Source organism: Sorex fumeus, unplaced genomic scaffold (assembly GCF_029834395.1).
Source record: "Sorex fumeus unplaced genomic scaffold, SorFum_2.1 ptg000095l, whole genome shotgun sequence".
Classification (NCBI taxonomy): Eukaryota; Metazoa; Chordata; class Mammalia; order Eulipotyphla; family Soricidae; genus Sorex; species Sorex fumeus.
Genome location: NW_026606152.1, coordinates 2,153,605 through 2,169,253, shown reverse-complemented (window position 1 = coordinate 2,169,253; position 15,649 = coordinate 2,153,605). Strand labels below are relative to the sequence as shown.

The window sequence follows — 15,649 nt, the reverse complement described above, 5'->3', positions numbered from 1 at the left end:
GGAGCCGGGAGGAGGCGCGAGGCTCAGGCCTCAGTTTCCCCACAGTGGCTTTGGACATCCCGCTTGGCTGTGGGCGGGGATGCCTCCGCCCCTCCCCGCCGTGACGCAACGGGACGAGGCTCCCGCTGGTCCGGTCGGGGGCGGGGCTCCCGCCCGTCCTGTCGCGCCCCGGGAGCCCCTGCGGGAAAGGATGGGCGGGACTCCCGCTCGTCCTGGCAAATGGAGGGCGGGGCTTTCCGCTGCTCCTGTCGCATCGAGGGCGGGGCTCCCGCGCGTCCTGCCTGTGGGCGGGGCTCCCGCATGCCCCGCCCCACTGTGACGTGCGGGGCGGAGCCTGCAGCCCCCGGCCGGGCAGCTGTCCGGTGCGGCGGGACGCGGAGGCCCGGCGCGGCCATGCGGGTCCCGGGCTCCGGCTCGAGTCCCTGCTCCGGCCACGACCCGAGCCCAGGCTCCGGCTCCAGCCCCGACGCCAGCTCCAGCCCCGGCCCCGGCCCCGGCGCGGCGCGGCTACCCCGGCGGAGGCGGCGGGCGCGGGGCGCGCTCTGAGGTCCGGGGGATGCGCGGCCGCCGCGACCATGGGCGTCGCCGCCTCCCGGAGGAGGGCGCTGAGGAGCGAGGCCATGTCCTCGGTGGCGGCCAAAGTGCGGTGAGTGCGGCGCGGGCGGCGGGCCCGCGGCCCCGCGGGGACACTGAGGCGCCCGTGTCCCCGCAGCGCGGCCCGAGCGTTCGGCGAGTACCTGGCCCAGAGTCACCCTGAGCACCGGAACGGAGCAGGTAGGGCGCGCCGGGCCCGTCGCCATGGCGCCCACAGCCGGGCCGTTGGCATGGCAACGGGCCTCCTGGCACCCGGGGCTGGCACTGGCGTCGAGGGGGCCAGCTGGCGGGGGGCGGGGGAGCTGGCGCGGGGCCGCGCGCTCCCTCCTGCCCCCCTGCCCCCTGCCCCTGCGGTCGCGCCTCCCCTCCCCGGGGCGCCGGCTGCGGTGGCTGGGGCTGAGCACCTGCGGCCTCTCCCCAGACCACCTGCTGGCCGACGCCTATTCCGGCCACGACGGGTCCCCAGAGATGCCGCCGCCTCCTCAGAACAAGCGCCGCCTCTCCACCGTCTCCAGCGGCCGCTCCGACGGCAGCCCCCCGCAGGAGGCCGTGTGCAGGAGGCCGGTGGGCGAGGGCCCCCAGCCGCGCGTGTACACCATCTCTGGGGAGCCGGCCCTGCTGCCCAGCCCCGAGGCCGAGGCCATGGAGCTGGCGGTGGTGAAGGGGCGCCAGCCTCGGGAGCGACAGAGCGCGCACCACCACAGCCAGCCCCTGCGGGCCAGCCCTGGCAGCAGCCACGAGGACGTCAGCGGGTCCTGCCAGAGCTGGGCAGGGAGCCGCCAGGCCTCCAGAGAGTGTCCTGGCTGTGCCCAGCTGGCCCCCAGCCCTTCCCCCCGGGCCTTCGCTCTGGACCAGCAGCCTCCACCTGAGGGCACCAGCCGACGCAAGAAGCTGGAGAGGATGCACAGCGTGGACCGCGTGTCGGGTGAGGGTGCCCCGACCCCGGCTGGTGTGTGGGCCTGCCGAAGCCCTGAGCTCCCAGCCACGTGCCAGACCCCACCTGCACCTTCGTGCAGCCCACAGCAGGGCTCTGCCAGGCCCTTCGGTCAGCTTGTCAGGCAAGGAGTGCATCCTGGAGGAGGGGGCCTGGGAGGCTCTGGCTCCTGGGCTGATCATGTGGGGCGTGGGGCCCCTCTCCAGGGGATTCAGTTCTTCCAGGGCCACTGGGTCTGGGAGCAGCTCCGAGGGCACTGGCATTGCCCATAGCGGTCTGAGGCCCCTTAAGGGCAGGTGCTCCCTGTCCTCTCTGCGGGACCAGACAGGGCGGTTGGGCGAGGGAAGAGTGCGCCCTTACCTCCCCGCCTGGGTGGGCTCTGCCCAGCTCCTCCCCCGCAGCCGGCTGTGCACAGAGCTCCTCGTGGAGCACCAGAGGCTCTGCTGTGCCGAGTCACGAAGCCGGTGCTGCAGGCTGTCTGCTCAGAGCAGCTGGGCCCTCCTCCATTGGCCGCCGGCCGCTTCTGGGGAGGGCAGCAGGCCTCGGGGCCTAGCTCCCACCTCCGTCATATGCCTTTCTTCTTCCAGATGACACCCCAATCCGTACCTGGTTCCCCAAGGAAAACCTCTTCACTTTCCAGACAGCCACCACAACTATGCAAGCGTGAGTCATGGGCTGCTGTGTCCACGGGGGAGGCCAGTGCTTTTCTCTGCTGCTCGGAGCTGGTGCCAGCACTGTCTGCCCTCAGGCCCAGCTGGGCAGCTGCTCCCGCACAGTCCCGTTCTCCTGCTCTGGGTAGCCAGAAGGGCTGCCAGTGCCCCTGTTCGTCACATGCCTGCATCTGCCCAGCTGTCCTGCAGGGGCCAGCCAGGCCTGCTGCTCCTCCGGGCTGGAACTCGCTGCTTTGCCCAACCCCCCCTCGCATGCCCCCACTGCTCCCTGCCTTACATTCTCTTGGCCCAAGGGTTCTGGAGGGGCCCCCCTCTGCTGCAGATCCCGCTGCATCCACATGGCACCTCAGGGAGATGCCCACGCCCTGCTGGCTCAGCCCCAAGGCCAGCCTCATGGTGTGGGCTTTAGGGACCTCAGTGCCAGTTTCAGGGCAGGCTGGCACTGTGCCCACCCCTGCTGGGGCCCAGGGTGCCATGAGGACCCTCAGGCATGCCGGTAGCAGAGCTCACGGGTGGCAGGCCAAAGTGCTGTGGCTCACTGTGTCTTCTCTCTCACGCTGCCCCTTCCCGACACACCACCAGCATCTCGTAAGTACTGCGTGGGGCTTCCAGCCTAGGGGTGCTGCCGTGGTCCTGGGAGATCCCCCCACACACACACAGGCCCGGGCGGTCCAGACCCTGGGCCCCAACTCTGCAGAAGCTGTGTCCCAGGGCACCAGGCTAGTGCAGGGCTGGCCAGACCCTCTGCCTGCCCTGGTGCCCTGGTGTGGCTGTCCCCACCTGAGTCCCTCCTGCCCATCCGAGGGCAGTGCTGACTCGTGGTGGTTTCCCAGGGTGTTCAGGGGCTACGCGGAGAGGAAACGCCGGAAACGGGAGAATGATTCCGCGTCGGTAATCCAGAGGTAGGGCCTGCCAGCCACTCGCCACCGGGGTCTGTCTCTTGTCTGTGCTGGTCTGGCCTGGGCCCACCCAGCCTCGCCAGACCCGATGTGGGTGGCGACCACTGGCCTGGCCCTGCTCTGGGGACGCGGCAAGGAGGAGTGTCATGTGGCTTGGGCCTCAGGACACTGCTTCACTCCCAGACCTGTGTTGTGAGGACACCTGGGCAGTTGAGCTGCCGCCACTGGCCCATCCATGTCCCTCTGGTCCTTGAAGTTAACCTGAGGGGTCAGAAGCAATGCCTGTCCCCTCAAGCCCCACTCAGATGTGACCAGGACACTTGGCTGCTCATCTGGGACAGGGGCCTTGGCAATATGGCCAGGGACATAGTGGGGACTGTGACTGCAGAGCCAGCTGCCCTGGACCCCTGGGGAAGGCAGGCCGGTGGGTCGGTGTGTGCCTGGGCCCAGGGAGCTGTGTCTTTGCCCACAGCAGACTCCAGGAGGGTGAGGGGAGGGAGGCAGGACCGTGACGCCCTGTCACTGCCTCACTAGCACCGGTGCTTCCTCCCACAGGAACTTCCGCAAACACCTGCGCATGGTGGGCAGCCGGCGGGTGAAGGCGCAGAGTAAGACCCGGGCCGGGTAGGCACAGGGCGCTGCTCTTAGCCAGCTTGGCCTGCTGCTGACGCTGGGCCTCTGGCCCGCCCATGCATCTGGCTCCGCCTTCAGCCCCCCGCCAATGCTTCAGGCTCCTCCCACTGGTGCACCCAGCACCTAGGGCTTGGTATCCCAAGCCCTGTGGTCCATTCCCAGCGGCTGTTTCCATGCCTTGAGCCTCCCCATACCCCCTCCAGCTCGGCCCGCCCCGGCTCCAGGCCCAGCGCCAGGGCCCCCCCACCCCCACCCCCACCCCCGGGGGGCCCCCCGCCCCCCCCCCCCCCCCCTCCTTCACAAGCCCCCGCCCCTGTGTCAGGCCCACCCACTCTAGGCACCGCCCACTAAGTTTGGCCCCACCCCAGTCTATGCCACACCCATGCCGGGCACAGGCCCCGCCCACGGCGGGCCCGGCCCCAGTCTAGGCCCCACCAACGCCAGCTCGGTCCCTGCTCGCTAATGCGAGATTTGCTCTCTGCAGCCTTTGCTGAGCGGCGGGAGCGGAGCTTCAGCCGGTCCTGGAGCGACCCCACCCCCATGAAAGCCGACACTTCCCACGACTCCCGAGACAGTAGGTGTCTCCCGCCCGCCTCCCCCAGGAGCTCCCAGGGCCTCCTCACATCCTGCCCCGCTTGGCAGGCCCGCCACGGCTACTGGGCTGCTGCGCTCTAGGCTGAGGGCACCAGTCAGCCAGCTGCTGTGACAGGGTCACGGGAGGCCTTGAGGGGCAGGAGGCTTTACCGCCGGCTTCTTATGAGAGCCGGAGCTCCGCCGCCTTGCTCTGGGCAGCTTTGGGGCTGATGGCAGGGGCTGCTGGTGGCCCCAGCACTGCCCACTATATCTCTTGCTGGCCTGGGAGACTCGGGTGTTTGGCTACTGTGTCCAGCCCTGTGACTGCCCCGCCCCGCAGGCAGCGATCTGCAGGGCTCTCACTGCACCCTGGGCGAGGCCTTGGAGGACCTGGACTGGGAGACTGAGAAAGGCCTGGAGGCCGTTGTCTGTGACTCCGAGGGCTTCCTGCCCCCCAAGGTCATGGTGAGGCCCCGCCCCGGGGCCCCTGCCACCAGCTGGGGAGGGAGGCCTCAGCATTGCTCACATCTGACCTCTTCTGCACCTCGTCCTAGCTCATCTCGTCCAAGGTGCCCAAGGCTGAGTACATCCCCACCATCATCCGCAGGGATGACCCATCCATCATCCCCATCCTCTACGTGAGTGCTGGCCACACTCCCTGGGGCGGGGGGACTGCCCAAGGCACAGGGCTGAAATGTGGATGGCTGTGTCTTCCCCAGGACCACGAGCACGCCACCTTTGAGGACATCTTGGGTATGTGCCACGGGGGCCCGAGGGTCTGGCCATGGGGCCGGGTGCGGGCAGCACTCAGACCCCTCCTTCTGCAGAGGAGATAGAGAAGAAGCTGAACATCTACCACAAGGGGGCCAAGATCTGGAAGATGCTCATCTTTTGCCAGGTGAGGCTGGGCGCCCAGCAGCCGGACCGCTGGGGTGTGGCTGGGCGCTGCCTCCGAACCCTGTGCTTGCAGGGCGGCCCCGGGCACCTGTACCTCCTCAAGAACAAGGTGGCGACCTTCGCCAAAGTGGAGAAGGAAGAGGACATGATCCAGTGAGGGGGTGTGCCAGCCGGGGGGGCTGGGGGCCGCATGGCTCGGGCAGCCCCCCACGTGTGACCTGCCCCCTCAGCTTCTGGAAGCGTTTGAGCCGCCTGATGAGCAAAGTGAACCCTGAACCGAACGTCATCCACATCATGGGCTGCTACATTCTGGGGAACCCCAATGGGGAGAAGGTACAGCCAGAACCTCAGAACCCCCGTTTCTTCTTTACGTCTTCTAGTGACTTTCTTTGTCTCCTTGGGGGTTGGGGGAGCACATCAAGTGATGTTCAGGGGATACTCCTGGCTCTGTACTCCGGGGTTATTCCTAGCTTACTACTAGCGGTGCTCAGGGAACCAAACCCAGGTCGGCCTCCTGCAGGGCCAGCACCCCACCCCAGCTATGCTATTTCCTGCCCCTTCCAGCTGCTTTTTTGTACACTCCTGACCCCTCACTGCCCCCTGCTGCTGCCTGGGACTCACTCTTTCCCCCCTGCTCTTTTCCAGCTGTTCCACAACCTCAGGACCCTCATGACCCCTTACAGGGTCACCTTTGAGTCCCCTTTGGAGCTGTCAGCCCAAGGTGAGTGGCCTGTGTGGGGTGGGGGGTGGGGACAGGCCGCTGCTGAGCCCTCTGCCCGCCCTCAGGGAAGCAGATGATCGAGACCTACTTCGACTTCCGGCTGTACCGCCTGTGGAAGAGCCGGCAGCATTCCAAGCTGCTGGACCTGGAGGACGTCCTGTGAGGGGTCCTCGCACCCCACCCCGCGCTCAGGTCCCTCCGGAACCAGCGCCATGTCCTCCCCTGCGGCTCCCTGTGATCAGTGACCGTGTGGACCCCTCTCCCGCGTGTCCAGGCCCTCCCGTCCCGTCTGATCACCAGCACCAGGACAGCCCCTCTGGGCTAAGGCGCACCTGTGTCTGCGTCCTGCCCAAGCTCACACAGTGTGTGGGGCCGGTCGAGTGGGTGTCGCCTGCTCCCTGTCCAGACACCCCCTGCTGCTGCCCAGCACAGGCCTGGGGGTGGGGGCTGGCCAGGGCTGGGCCCTGCTAAGAAACCCCCCCCCGTGCAGTGGGGGCCTGGACCCTGCACCCCAGACCTGGAGCTGGCCGCTGGTGAACGGCGGGCACCTGGCCTTGCCCAGGCCGCTCCTGTACATAGCTGGGGCTCGGGGGCAGGCCCCCCTTTCAGAGCCTGGGTCTGAGGGTGTCTGGCTGTGCCCTGGGCAAGGCCGAGCTGTGCTGGGCTCTGGCCACATACGAACCCCCTCGAGTGACCATTAAATTGAACCCCTCTGCCACTGGACGTGTTCTCGTTCACTGCCCCTGCGCCGCCATACCTGCTGTGGCCTGGATGGAGTTCTGACCAGCCTCCAGGAGGCCCCTCCCTGTCCATCACGCCCCAGCCTGCAGGGTCAGCTGCTGCGCTGAGGCCCAGGGGCAGAGCCAGCGTGTGCAGGAGGTGGCTTGGGTGTGGGGAGGCTGTGGGCCCAGCCTGGGATCTCCTGGAGGGGGAGAAGGCCTGCCTGCTGGGAGAGGCAAGCCCCCCCAGTACCCTCCTCAGGGGCCCACACACACTTGGGCCCTCTGGCTGAAGGGAGGCTCAGACACAGCCCATGGCACCCCACACCCTGCCCTGCCTCCTTCCTGCACATCCCGGGGCCAGCCTGGAAGAGGCATCTTTGTGCCCAGACAGGCAGCAGCCTGCCATGGCCCTGGCTGTGGGGTCTGGACCTGCGAGTCTCCACTAGCCCTGAGCCCAGACAGAACCCCCAGCGAGGTCTGAGGGGGAGCAATGTGCCCTGGGTCCATCCACTCACCATGGGCCAGCTGGGGACCCCTCCCTTCGGGCCTTGGCACCTTCCAGTCGTGTCCCTTCACTGCCTGGAGGGAGGGGTCTCCAGTGGACTCAGGCGTCTGTCTGCAGGGACGAGATCAAAGAGAAGGTGCCCGCCTGCCCACCCCCCACCGCAGGCCTCCGCACAGAACCAGGAGCCTGGCGGAGGTGGCCAGAGAGGTGGCTTGGCTATGTGGCCACAGCAGCCCTGCCCAGCTTCCTTCCAGGGTGAACAGATACCCCACTGAGAATCTCCGCGGGCCTGTGCGTGGGCAGACCCAAGGCTCGGTGCAGGGGTGGGCACAGGAGAGGGGCAGCCGGAGCCGGGCGCCCACTCCAGCCCATGGTGGACTGAGGCTCCCAGGCACAGCTGGTGGAGCCCAGACCCTAAAAGAAAGATGGGGGGCCCTGGTGACAGGCCACTAGGGTAGGCCAGGAGGTGTGAGTGAGGGATAAGTGCAGGGCTGTCCCCACGGGGCCCAGACCAGGGGAGCGGGCAGGGAGCGCTGGGTCCCAGGGATCCCTCATTCACATTCACCACAGTATGCTAACATGAGGAGGAAGTTGTCTGTGACATCCCCAGTAAAGCCCCAGGGAGTCGAACCCATAGCACCCAAGGAGGTAGAGTGAGCCCCTGAGAGCCTGAGGCTGGTCTGGGTGCAGAGGCTGGTGAGAGCCTTCGAGGCCTCTCTCAGAGCATGAAGCGGACGTCCAGGCAGGTGCCAGTGCTGATGCCATCAGGGCCACTTCCAGCCTGCAACCACAGAACCATACCTGCCTCTGCCAAGGCAGGAAGGTGGGACTCAGAGACCTGGAGAAACCTAGAGAGGCCATGACGGCCAGCGAGGAAAGACACTTGGGGCAGGTGAAGGCCCAGGGCCAACGTCTTGCAACTCCCATCTAGGGGTCCCCCATCAGAGTGTCCAGACCCACCCCCTGCAGACTGCAGTGCCTGCACCTTGGGAAGGGGCAAGGGTGCTGTGTGGAGTCCTCAAGGAGGGTGAGCTGACCTCCAGAGCTTTGACCCCCAGGCCAGCTCAGCCCTTTCCGGTCACCAGACCCAGACAGGCCCTTTTGCTAGGCGCAGGGCCAAGGGCAAAGTCCGCAGCTCGGGAGGGAGGGTGGCAGGCAGGAGAGGCCAGCACGGGCAGCAGGTGCTGGGCCTGAGTTCTGGTGGTCCTGAGTCTGGGGGCCCCTGAGTTCTGAGGGTCCTGAGTTCTGGGGGTTGCCAGGTTCTGGGGGTCCTGAGTGCCAGGGACACCATGGGTGCTGGAGGACCCAGGTTTTGAATGACCCCTAACCTCTGGTGGGCTGGGATCAGGGGGCCGTGAGGCTCTGTGGCAGTTGCGTGTGCTGGGGCGGGGCGGTACACCTGTTCCCGGTGTGTCACTGCCTGCTGGACCTGGGTCCAGGTGGGTGGAGGGAGGGAGCCACACCTGAGCCTCTGCTCCTTCCTCACCACAGGCGCTGTCTGGGCCAGGTGAGGGGCTCCAGGCGCGGGGGCTGGCCAGGGCTCTGGGTGTTCTGCCCCCCTCTCCCTGCCCCGGGCACTGTGGGGACCAAGGGCGACTGGGAGGCAGTGACGAGGAGAGGCCTGGGCCTTCCCTGTGGGCGTGGACCCACAGCCTCTATCTGTCTTTGGCCGACTTCCCCGGTGTGCCGGGCTGGACAGGACCCTGGGGCCAGTGTGTGGGTGGGCAGGCACAGCCCGTGAAGGTCAGAGCCAGGTGGACCTCAGAGGGGGTGGACACTCCTCACAGGCCCCGGCCTGGCTGTGGCTTGGAGCCAAGCGGTGTGGATGGGCTGACCCCGCGAGGGGACTGGCTGCTCCTGGCAGACCCCCATCAGGGTCCCCGGCCTCGGCCACGCAGAGGCATGAGGGGCCGTGTGGATAGCTGGTGTGCGGAGCCGGGCAGCCTCACGGTCACGATGGCTCCAGGAGCAGTGTGCTGTGCGCACGGGGCCAACAGCACTGTGTTTCCAGTTCCAGGGCAGCGGTGCCGAGGCCACAGTTCCCCCGTGGTACACATCCGGCCTCTGCTCCACCCACCATGAGATCTTGCAAGCAACGGACGTCCGCAGCCCTGCTGGTGGGGGCAACGGTCTCAGGCCTCATCACACTCATCCTTATCCTGGTGGAGACCGCCAGTGTCCTCCTGCCCGCTGATGTCAAGGTGAGCCTGGCCCAGGGCAGGGGCCAAGTGCCGGCCACACCCACCGCTGACCTGGCTCTCATTCCCAGTTTGGGCTCGTCTTCGATGCGGGGTCCTCGCACACATCCCTCTTTGTGTATCAGTGGCCAGCAGAGAAGGAGAACGACACAGGTGTGGTCAGCCAGGCCCTGGAATGCAAGGTGGAAGGTGAGTGAGCAGGTGGCCTCATTCCTTCCCCTTCCTTCCCGGAGGGCACTTGCTGCTGGCGAGACCCCTCAGTCAGCAGCTGCACGCACTCTGCCAGACCCTCCCCCAATGAGGGCTGTCTCCCTCGGGTCTGGAGCTGGGTCCTGGGGGCTGTTTCAGGACCCGGAATCTCCTCCTATGCATCCGACCCTGCCCAGGCTGGGGAGAGCCTGCGGCACTGCCTGGACCGGGCCGTGGCACACATCCCGAAGGCCCGGTGGCAGGGGACACCCGTGTTCCTGGGAGCCACAGCGGGCATGAGGCTGCTGAGGTGAGGGGAGCCAGGGAGGAAGCCCCCTCCTTTCCACACCCCCCTGGCCCCTGCCGTCCATACCCCGCCCCTGCTCTCCTCCTCAAGCCCCTCCCTGCCCTCTGCTCCCACACCCTCTCTGCACAGCCAGAAGAACATCTCCCAGGCGACAGCCATCTTTGAAGCCATCAGCCAGGTGCTAGGCAGCTCCCCTCTCAACTTCTGGGGTGCCAATGTCTTGGCTGGGCAGGATGAAGGCTCCTTAGGCTGGATCACTACCAACTATGTCCTGGAGAGTCTGGTCAAGGTGCGCGGGCAGCCTGCGGGGTAGCGGGGAGTCGTGCGCGTGCCAGACTCAGGCCGTTTTCCTCTTCCCTAGTTCTCCTTCTCTGGGGAGTGGGTCCGACCCCAGGAGGGCGCCCTCGTAGGCGCCCTGGACTTGGGTGGGGCCTCCACGCAGATCACCTTCTTGCCGGAAGGGCCCATCCTGGACAAGAGCACTGAGGCCACCTTCCGCCTCTACGGCTCCAACTACAGCGTGTACACCCATAGCTACCTCTGCTTTGGCCGGGACCAGATCCTCAACAGACTCCTGGTCAACCTGGTGCGCTTCTGGGCAGGGCTCCTGTGGGCGGGGATCCCGGCGTGGCACTGGGCAGCTGCTCATCACTGCCCCAAAGTTCCAGCAGGGCAGCGCTGACCATCAGATCAAGCACCCGTGCTATCCCAAAGGGTACCGCACCACACTGGCCCCAGGCCCCCTGTATGAGTCCCCCTGCGCCCACAGCACAGCGCCTCCAGGCCTCGCCCAGAACATCACCGTGGAGGGAACCGGGACCCCTGGGGACTGTGTCACTGCCCTGCACCAGCTCTTTAACTTCTCCAGCTGCGAGCGCCGGAAGGACTGCGCCTTTGAGGGGGTCTACCAGCCCCCTGTGCGGGGCCAATTCTACGTGAGCACTGCAGCGAGCCCTAGGGCCCTGGGGGCTCTGAAGGGGGGGACTTGCACAGGGTCCTGGTGCCTCTGACCTGGGCCCATGGGCTGCCCCTACTGCACAGGCCTTTTCCAGCTTCTTCTACACCTTGAACTTTCTGAACCTGACATCCGGGCAACCACTGACCACAGTCAACAGCACTATCTGGGAGTTCTGCCAGAAGCCCTGGGAGCAGGTGGGTGGCCTCGGCCCTGGTGTGGCGGGTGGCTCTGCTTGGCATGGCGGCTCCGGGTGCCTCTGTGCGTGCCTGGGGGCGGGAAGGTGCCTCACAGGCCCGCCCCACAGCTGGAGGCCAGCTACCCAGGGGACACACGCTGGCTGCACGAGTACTGCGCCTCGGGCCTCTATATCCTCAAGCTCCTGCTGGACGGCTACGGCTTCACCGAGCAGACCTGGCCCAGCATCTCATTCCACAAGCAGGTGAGCCCAGGCCTAGGGCAGCCCCGAGAGGTGGCCGGTGCCTCTCTGCAGCACTGACTGCGTGTATCCCCAGGTTGATGGTACTGACATTGGCTGGACACTCGGGTACATGCTGAACCAGACCAACAGGATCCCAACAGAGCTGCCAACCCGCCAGCTTGCACAGCCGCACAGCGTCTGGGTGGCCAGCGTGGTGTGGGCAGTGCTCACCCTGCTGGCCCTTCTTGGGGCAGCTGCAGCCCAGCTCCTCTGGACCCGCAGCTGAGTGTCCCCTGCAGGGGGCAGTGCCCACACGTCCTGGGCCGGCACAGCTGCAGAGCCCTCAGGAGGGGCTGAGGACAGCTGCCCAGAGGAGACAGCTCCTGGACATCACCCCCACTCTCACGCTATTAAAACTCTGAGCCCAGATACGCTGCTCTGCCCTTGTGGATGACTCATGCGCACTCCGGGAGAAAGCGACGCAGCCCTGCAGTGGCCTCCGGACACATGGAGTCTACTGCTGAGGCGGAGACAGGAGCCTGGTGCCTGGACAGTGAGGGGTAGGGGCGGGAGAGATGGGACAGCAAGGAGGAGGCTGGTGGGGGGTGCGGGGGGCCCAGCCGGGAGCGGGTGCAAGGAGCCAGGGCAGAGGCTGGGCCTGGTTTCCTGGCAGAGGGTAGCAGGCCTGCTCTGGGGGCCGGGGTGTTGTGGGCCGGCTCCCATGGCTATACTGGGTGCTGGGGATGGGGCCCCGCCACTAGGACCCTCTGGGCCTGACCTGCAGGGCAGTCACGGGCATGTGGCCAGCACCGGCCTGCACCCTGGGACACCCTTCAAACCTCATTCCGTCTGGAGGAGCAGCTTAGCTTAGGGCCTACACCTGAGATCCTTGGTACCTCCACGACCAGACCCTGACCCAGACGGGCCCCCACCTCGCCATGAGCACTGCACTGGGGCGTTCCATGCCCCCACCCAGGACCACTGTGTCCCAACAGCGAGGCCTGACCCAGGGGGCAGGTGGGTGTGTGAGGCAGGACGGCCCTTAACGCCTCAGTGCACTCTGCAGCAGCAGCAAGACAGACACCAGGCGGGTGCCCAGGGCCCATCCGCAGGAGTGCCCGCGAGAGGCTCAAGGTGCTATCCCGGCCCAAGGCACCAGGTCCCCTTAGCGAGGGCCATGGGTGGCCTCCTGCACTCCTGCAGTCTCCACAAAGGCTGCAGCACGACAGGGCGGGTGGGGCGGGGACAAGGTCCTGCGCAAGGCCAGGTCCAGGCTCCGGGTAGTGTGAGGGACAGGGGACCCTGGGAATCCTGCGTAGGGCAATGGGCACTCGGCCGGCCCACAGGAGTACTGGGGTGGCGAGCATGCCCTAGGCGACCCCCACATGCCCCCAGCCCCGCTCCCGGGCACGACCCCCAAGTCCCTCCAGCCCCGCCCCCAGCCCCGCCCGGCATAGCCCGCCCCGCCCCTTCAACCCCGCCCTCTCCGACATGCCCCACCCCGGCAGGCCCCGCTCCCGGCAGCCCGGCCCCGCCCCGCCCGTCACCGGCAGGCCCCTCCCCACCCCAGCAGGCCACTCTCCCGGCAGTTCCGCCCCGCCCCGGCTGGCCCCGCCCCGGCAACCACCCCCACCCCCGCCGGCAGGCCCCGCCCCGCCCCGCACGCTCCGCCCGCCCCCGGCAGCCCCGCCCGGCAGGCCCCGCTCCCGGCAGGCCCCCTCCAGCAGGCCCTGCCTCGCCCCGCACGCCCCGCCCCGCCCCGCTTGCACCCGGCGCGCTTCCGGCCCGCAGTGGCGCCCCGGGAAAGCTGTCCGTGCTGGTGCTCCGGGAAAGTCGTCCGTGCGTGCCCGGACGCTGCAGCTGCCGCCGGGCCAAGGTTCCGGAGGCTCCGCTGGGTCAGGTGAGCGGGCCGGGCCGGCGGGTGGAGGGCGCGGGACCGCGCCTGCAGGTTGGAGGTCCCCGCCCGGGTCGCTCGTTCCGGTGGGGAACCCGAGGCGGAGGCCTCCAGCTCCAAGCTGCTTGCGGTGAACTCCGACGGCGTGCCCGGGCCCCGCCCTCTGAAGGCCTGGGCGCCGCGGGCTGCTCCGGACCCCCGCGAGGGTCCAGCCCAGAAAGGGACCAGGGACGAGCGGCCGGACCCCGCTAGCCCACACGGATGCAATGGGCATCAGTCTCCCGATGTCGGTGTCCACCCCCACCCCCCGCCGCGGCTGGCTTATGCGAGATGGTCACTTCTCCCAGGCCGCCCAGTCCACCTGGTCTGCTGGGAAGGCTGGGATGGGTCAGGGCGGACATCAGTCCAGCACGAGTGGACCTCACGCCACACTGCCCACCGCTTGGCCTGTCCTCTCCACCCGTCGCCGGGTTTCTCAGGGACCCCCGAGCAGGCTGGAGGGGGGGGGGGGACCTTGTGCTGAGTGTCTGCCCCAGGCCTTGCCCAGACGTGCCTCCTTGTCTTTGCTCGGGGGGGGGGGGGGGGGGGGGGGGGGGGGGGAAGGAATTTTGAGAGTAGACAGCGGTGAAGTGAAAACAGTTTTATTTGGAGACTTTTAGGAAGGGGGAGGATCTGAATGTAACCTGCCCACACGGCAGAGTCTAGCAAACTTCCCGTGGCGTACCCAATATGCCAAATACCAGTAACAATGATGGGTCTCATTCTCCTAACCCTGAAAGAGCCTTGAATATGGCACTATTTATTTTATTTTTATTTATTTTTTTATGGCACTTTTTAAAATCTCAGGGCTAGGACGAAGGAGACGTTACTGGTGCCTGCTCGAGGCAATGGATGTGAACAACAGGCAATGGATGTGAACAACAGGATGATGGTGATCGTGATCCTGATAGGAAGGGGGAGGAGGGAGAGAAAGAGAAAACTCAGCCCAGAGACAGACATCAGTCCTGCACGTGTGGACCTCACGCCAGTCCACATCTGGTGCTCGGCCATGGGTAGTAGCACAGGGGCCCGGCAGGCAGGCACACACTTCCTTGGGTCAAGGGTTTTTTTTTTTTTTTTTTTTTTTGCTTTTTTGGGTCACACCCAGCGATGCTCAGAGGTTATTCCTGGCTCTGCACTCAGGAATTCCTCCTGGCAGTGCTTGGGGGACCAGATGGGATGCCGGGGATCGAACCCAGGTCAGCCGCGTGCAAGGCAAACGCCCTACCCGCTGTGCTATCGCTCCAGCCACGGTCAAGGGGGTTTTATGGGGCTCTACAACCTGCCCCCGCGTGAGAGCCTGTTGAGAGGTGGTGCCACGGGTGTAGTTAGGAGTGGTCAGTGGTCCTCTTTGAAATTCCTTTCTTGGCCTGTTCCTGCTGGAGCTTCTCGCAGAGGATCCAGCCTGCTCAGAGTCTCTGGGCGCCAGGCGATTCTTGCCAGGCCTTAATTTCTGTGCTCACTTTTTGCAGCCTCAGGAGCACCGTTTCCCGGGAGTTCCACTGCCATGAGGGGCCCTTTCCTATCTACCTGCTTGCCTGCATCACTTCCCCATTCAGAGCTGAACTAGGAAGTTTTGCTTCAACTTTGTGGGGCTGTGGGTGACCCAGGGGAACCATGCAGCCCTCTGGCCTTCCTGCGCTGTTGCTAGGGCTAGAGTGATGGGATGGCGGGGAGGGAGCTCGCCTGGCATGCGGTCCACCCAGGCTTGATCCCTGGCATCCCAGTCCCTAGAGCCTGCCAGGAGCAGTCACTGAGCACAGAGCCAGGAGTAAGCCCTCCCTGGGTGTGGCCCAAGAGCCCCCCAGAGAAGGAATGTGCTCTTGCTGCCCACCTCTGACCTGCCAGGGCCTTCTGTCTGAGCCCATCTGGGTGGACCCTCTTAGCAGCAGGAGTGGGGCGAGGCAGCAGGGACAACCCGGCACAGGGTGGCACCTGTGTCCCCGGGCACAGCCCAACACAATGCCAAGGACACGCCCTGAGTGCCGAGGCCCTGGGGAAGATGGCTCCAGGAGGAAGCTCTCAAGAAACCATCTAAGCAGAGGATTGGGCAACAGTGCGAAGTCGATAATGCAGTGGTGACAGCCTCTGACAGCAGGAAGGGTGCGCGTTGGGTGAGAACCCGAGACATTGCAGCCCCCAGGGCCTCCAGAGCCGGACCACTGCCCTGGTCCCCACCCAGCATCCTGTAACAGGCCCTGGAAGGGGCTGACCAGAAGGGACACCAGCCCCACACCAGATTCCCCCAAACCACTGGAGGAAGAACACGCTTCCCAAGGCCCCAGCGACAGCGTGCCAAGCCCCCTGCAGGTCCTGGGGACCCCACAATGCAGGCCCTTGGGAGCGCATCCTGTGTCCTTGAGCCTTTGGTCCCCAAGGATCGAGGACTTGTTTCCCACCCCTCCCCGGCCATGGAGCCAGCTGGCCTGTGTGCTGTGGGGGGCTTGGTTGCAGGCATCAACCTTCACTAGAGACTGGGGTGCCAGGAGGGGCCCCA

General features: G+C 66.5%; 2 protein-coding genes across 9 annotated transcripts; both read left to right on the top strand.

Moving 5' to 3' along the window:
* Positions 1-322: 322 nt before the first annotated feature.
* On the top strand, positions 323-6,268 carry NSMF (NMDA receptor synaptonuclear signaling and neuronal migration factor). 4 transcript variants are annotated; one of them, XM_056132878.1, is made up of 15 exons: positions 325-646; positions 713-774; positions 1,016-1,519; positions 2,116-2,191; positions 3,033-3,101; positions 3,654-3,706; positions 4,216-4,305; positions 4,645-4,769; positions 4,859-4,942; positions 5,024-5,057; positions 5,132-5,202; positions 5,275-5,354; positions 5,432-5,534; positions 5,847-5,922; positions 5,988-6,268. In XM_056132878.1, exons 1-15 carry the CDS (start codon positions 576-578, stop codon positions 6,083-6,085), a joined length of 1,596 nt encoding a protein of 531 aa, XP_055988853.1. In that variant the 5' UTR covers positions 325-575; the 3' UTR covers positions 6,086-6,268. The 4 variants fall into 4 exon arrangements, with proteins under 4 accessions (XP_055988855.1, XP_055988854.1, XP_055988853.1 ...); XM_056132877.1 differs by having other exon boundaries at positions 1,016-1,543; XM_056132880.1 differs by lacking the exon at positions 4,216-4,305 and having other exon boundaries at positions 323-646.
* A 2,033-nt stretch (positions 6,269-8,301) lies between these two features.
* On the top strand, positions 8,302-11,621 carry ENTPD8 (ectonucleoside triphosphate diphosphohydrolase 8). Of its 5 annotated transcripts, none has more exons than XM_056132885.1 (10): positions 8,302-8,330; positions 9,161-9,350; positions 9,419-9,536; positions 9,696-9,846; positions 9,973-10,132; positions 10,205-10,429; positions 10,506-10,778; positions 10,885-10,995; positions 11,106-11,240; positions 11,314-11,621. In XM_056132885.1, exons 2-10 carry the CDS (start codon positions 9,228-9,230, stop codon positions 11,503-11,505), a joined length of 1,488 nt encoding a protein of 495 aa, XP_055988860.1. In that variant the 5' UTR covers positions 8,302-8,330; positions 9,161-9,227; the 3' UTR covers positions 11,506-11,621. The 5 variants fall into 5 exon arrangements, with proteins under 5 accessions (XP_055988860.1, XP_055988857.1, XP_055988859.1 ...); XM_056132882.1 differs by having other exon boundaries at positions 8,307-8,458; XM_056132884.1 differs by having other exon boundaries at positions 8,307-8,588.
* Positions 11,622-15,649: the final 4,028 nt, after the last annotated feature.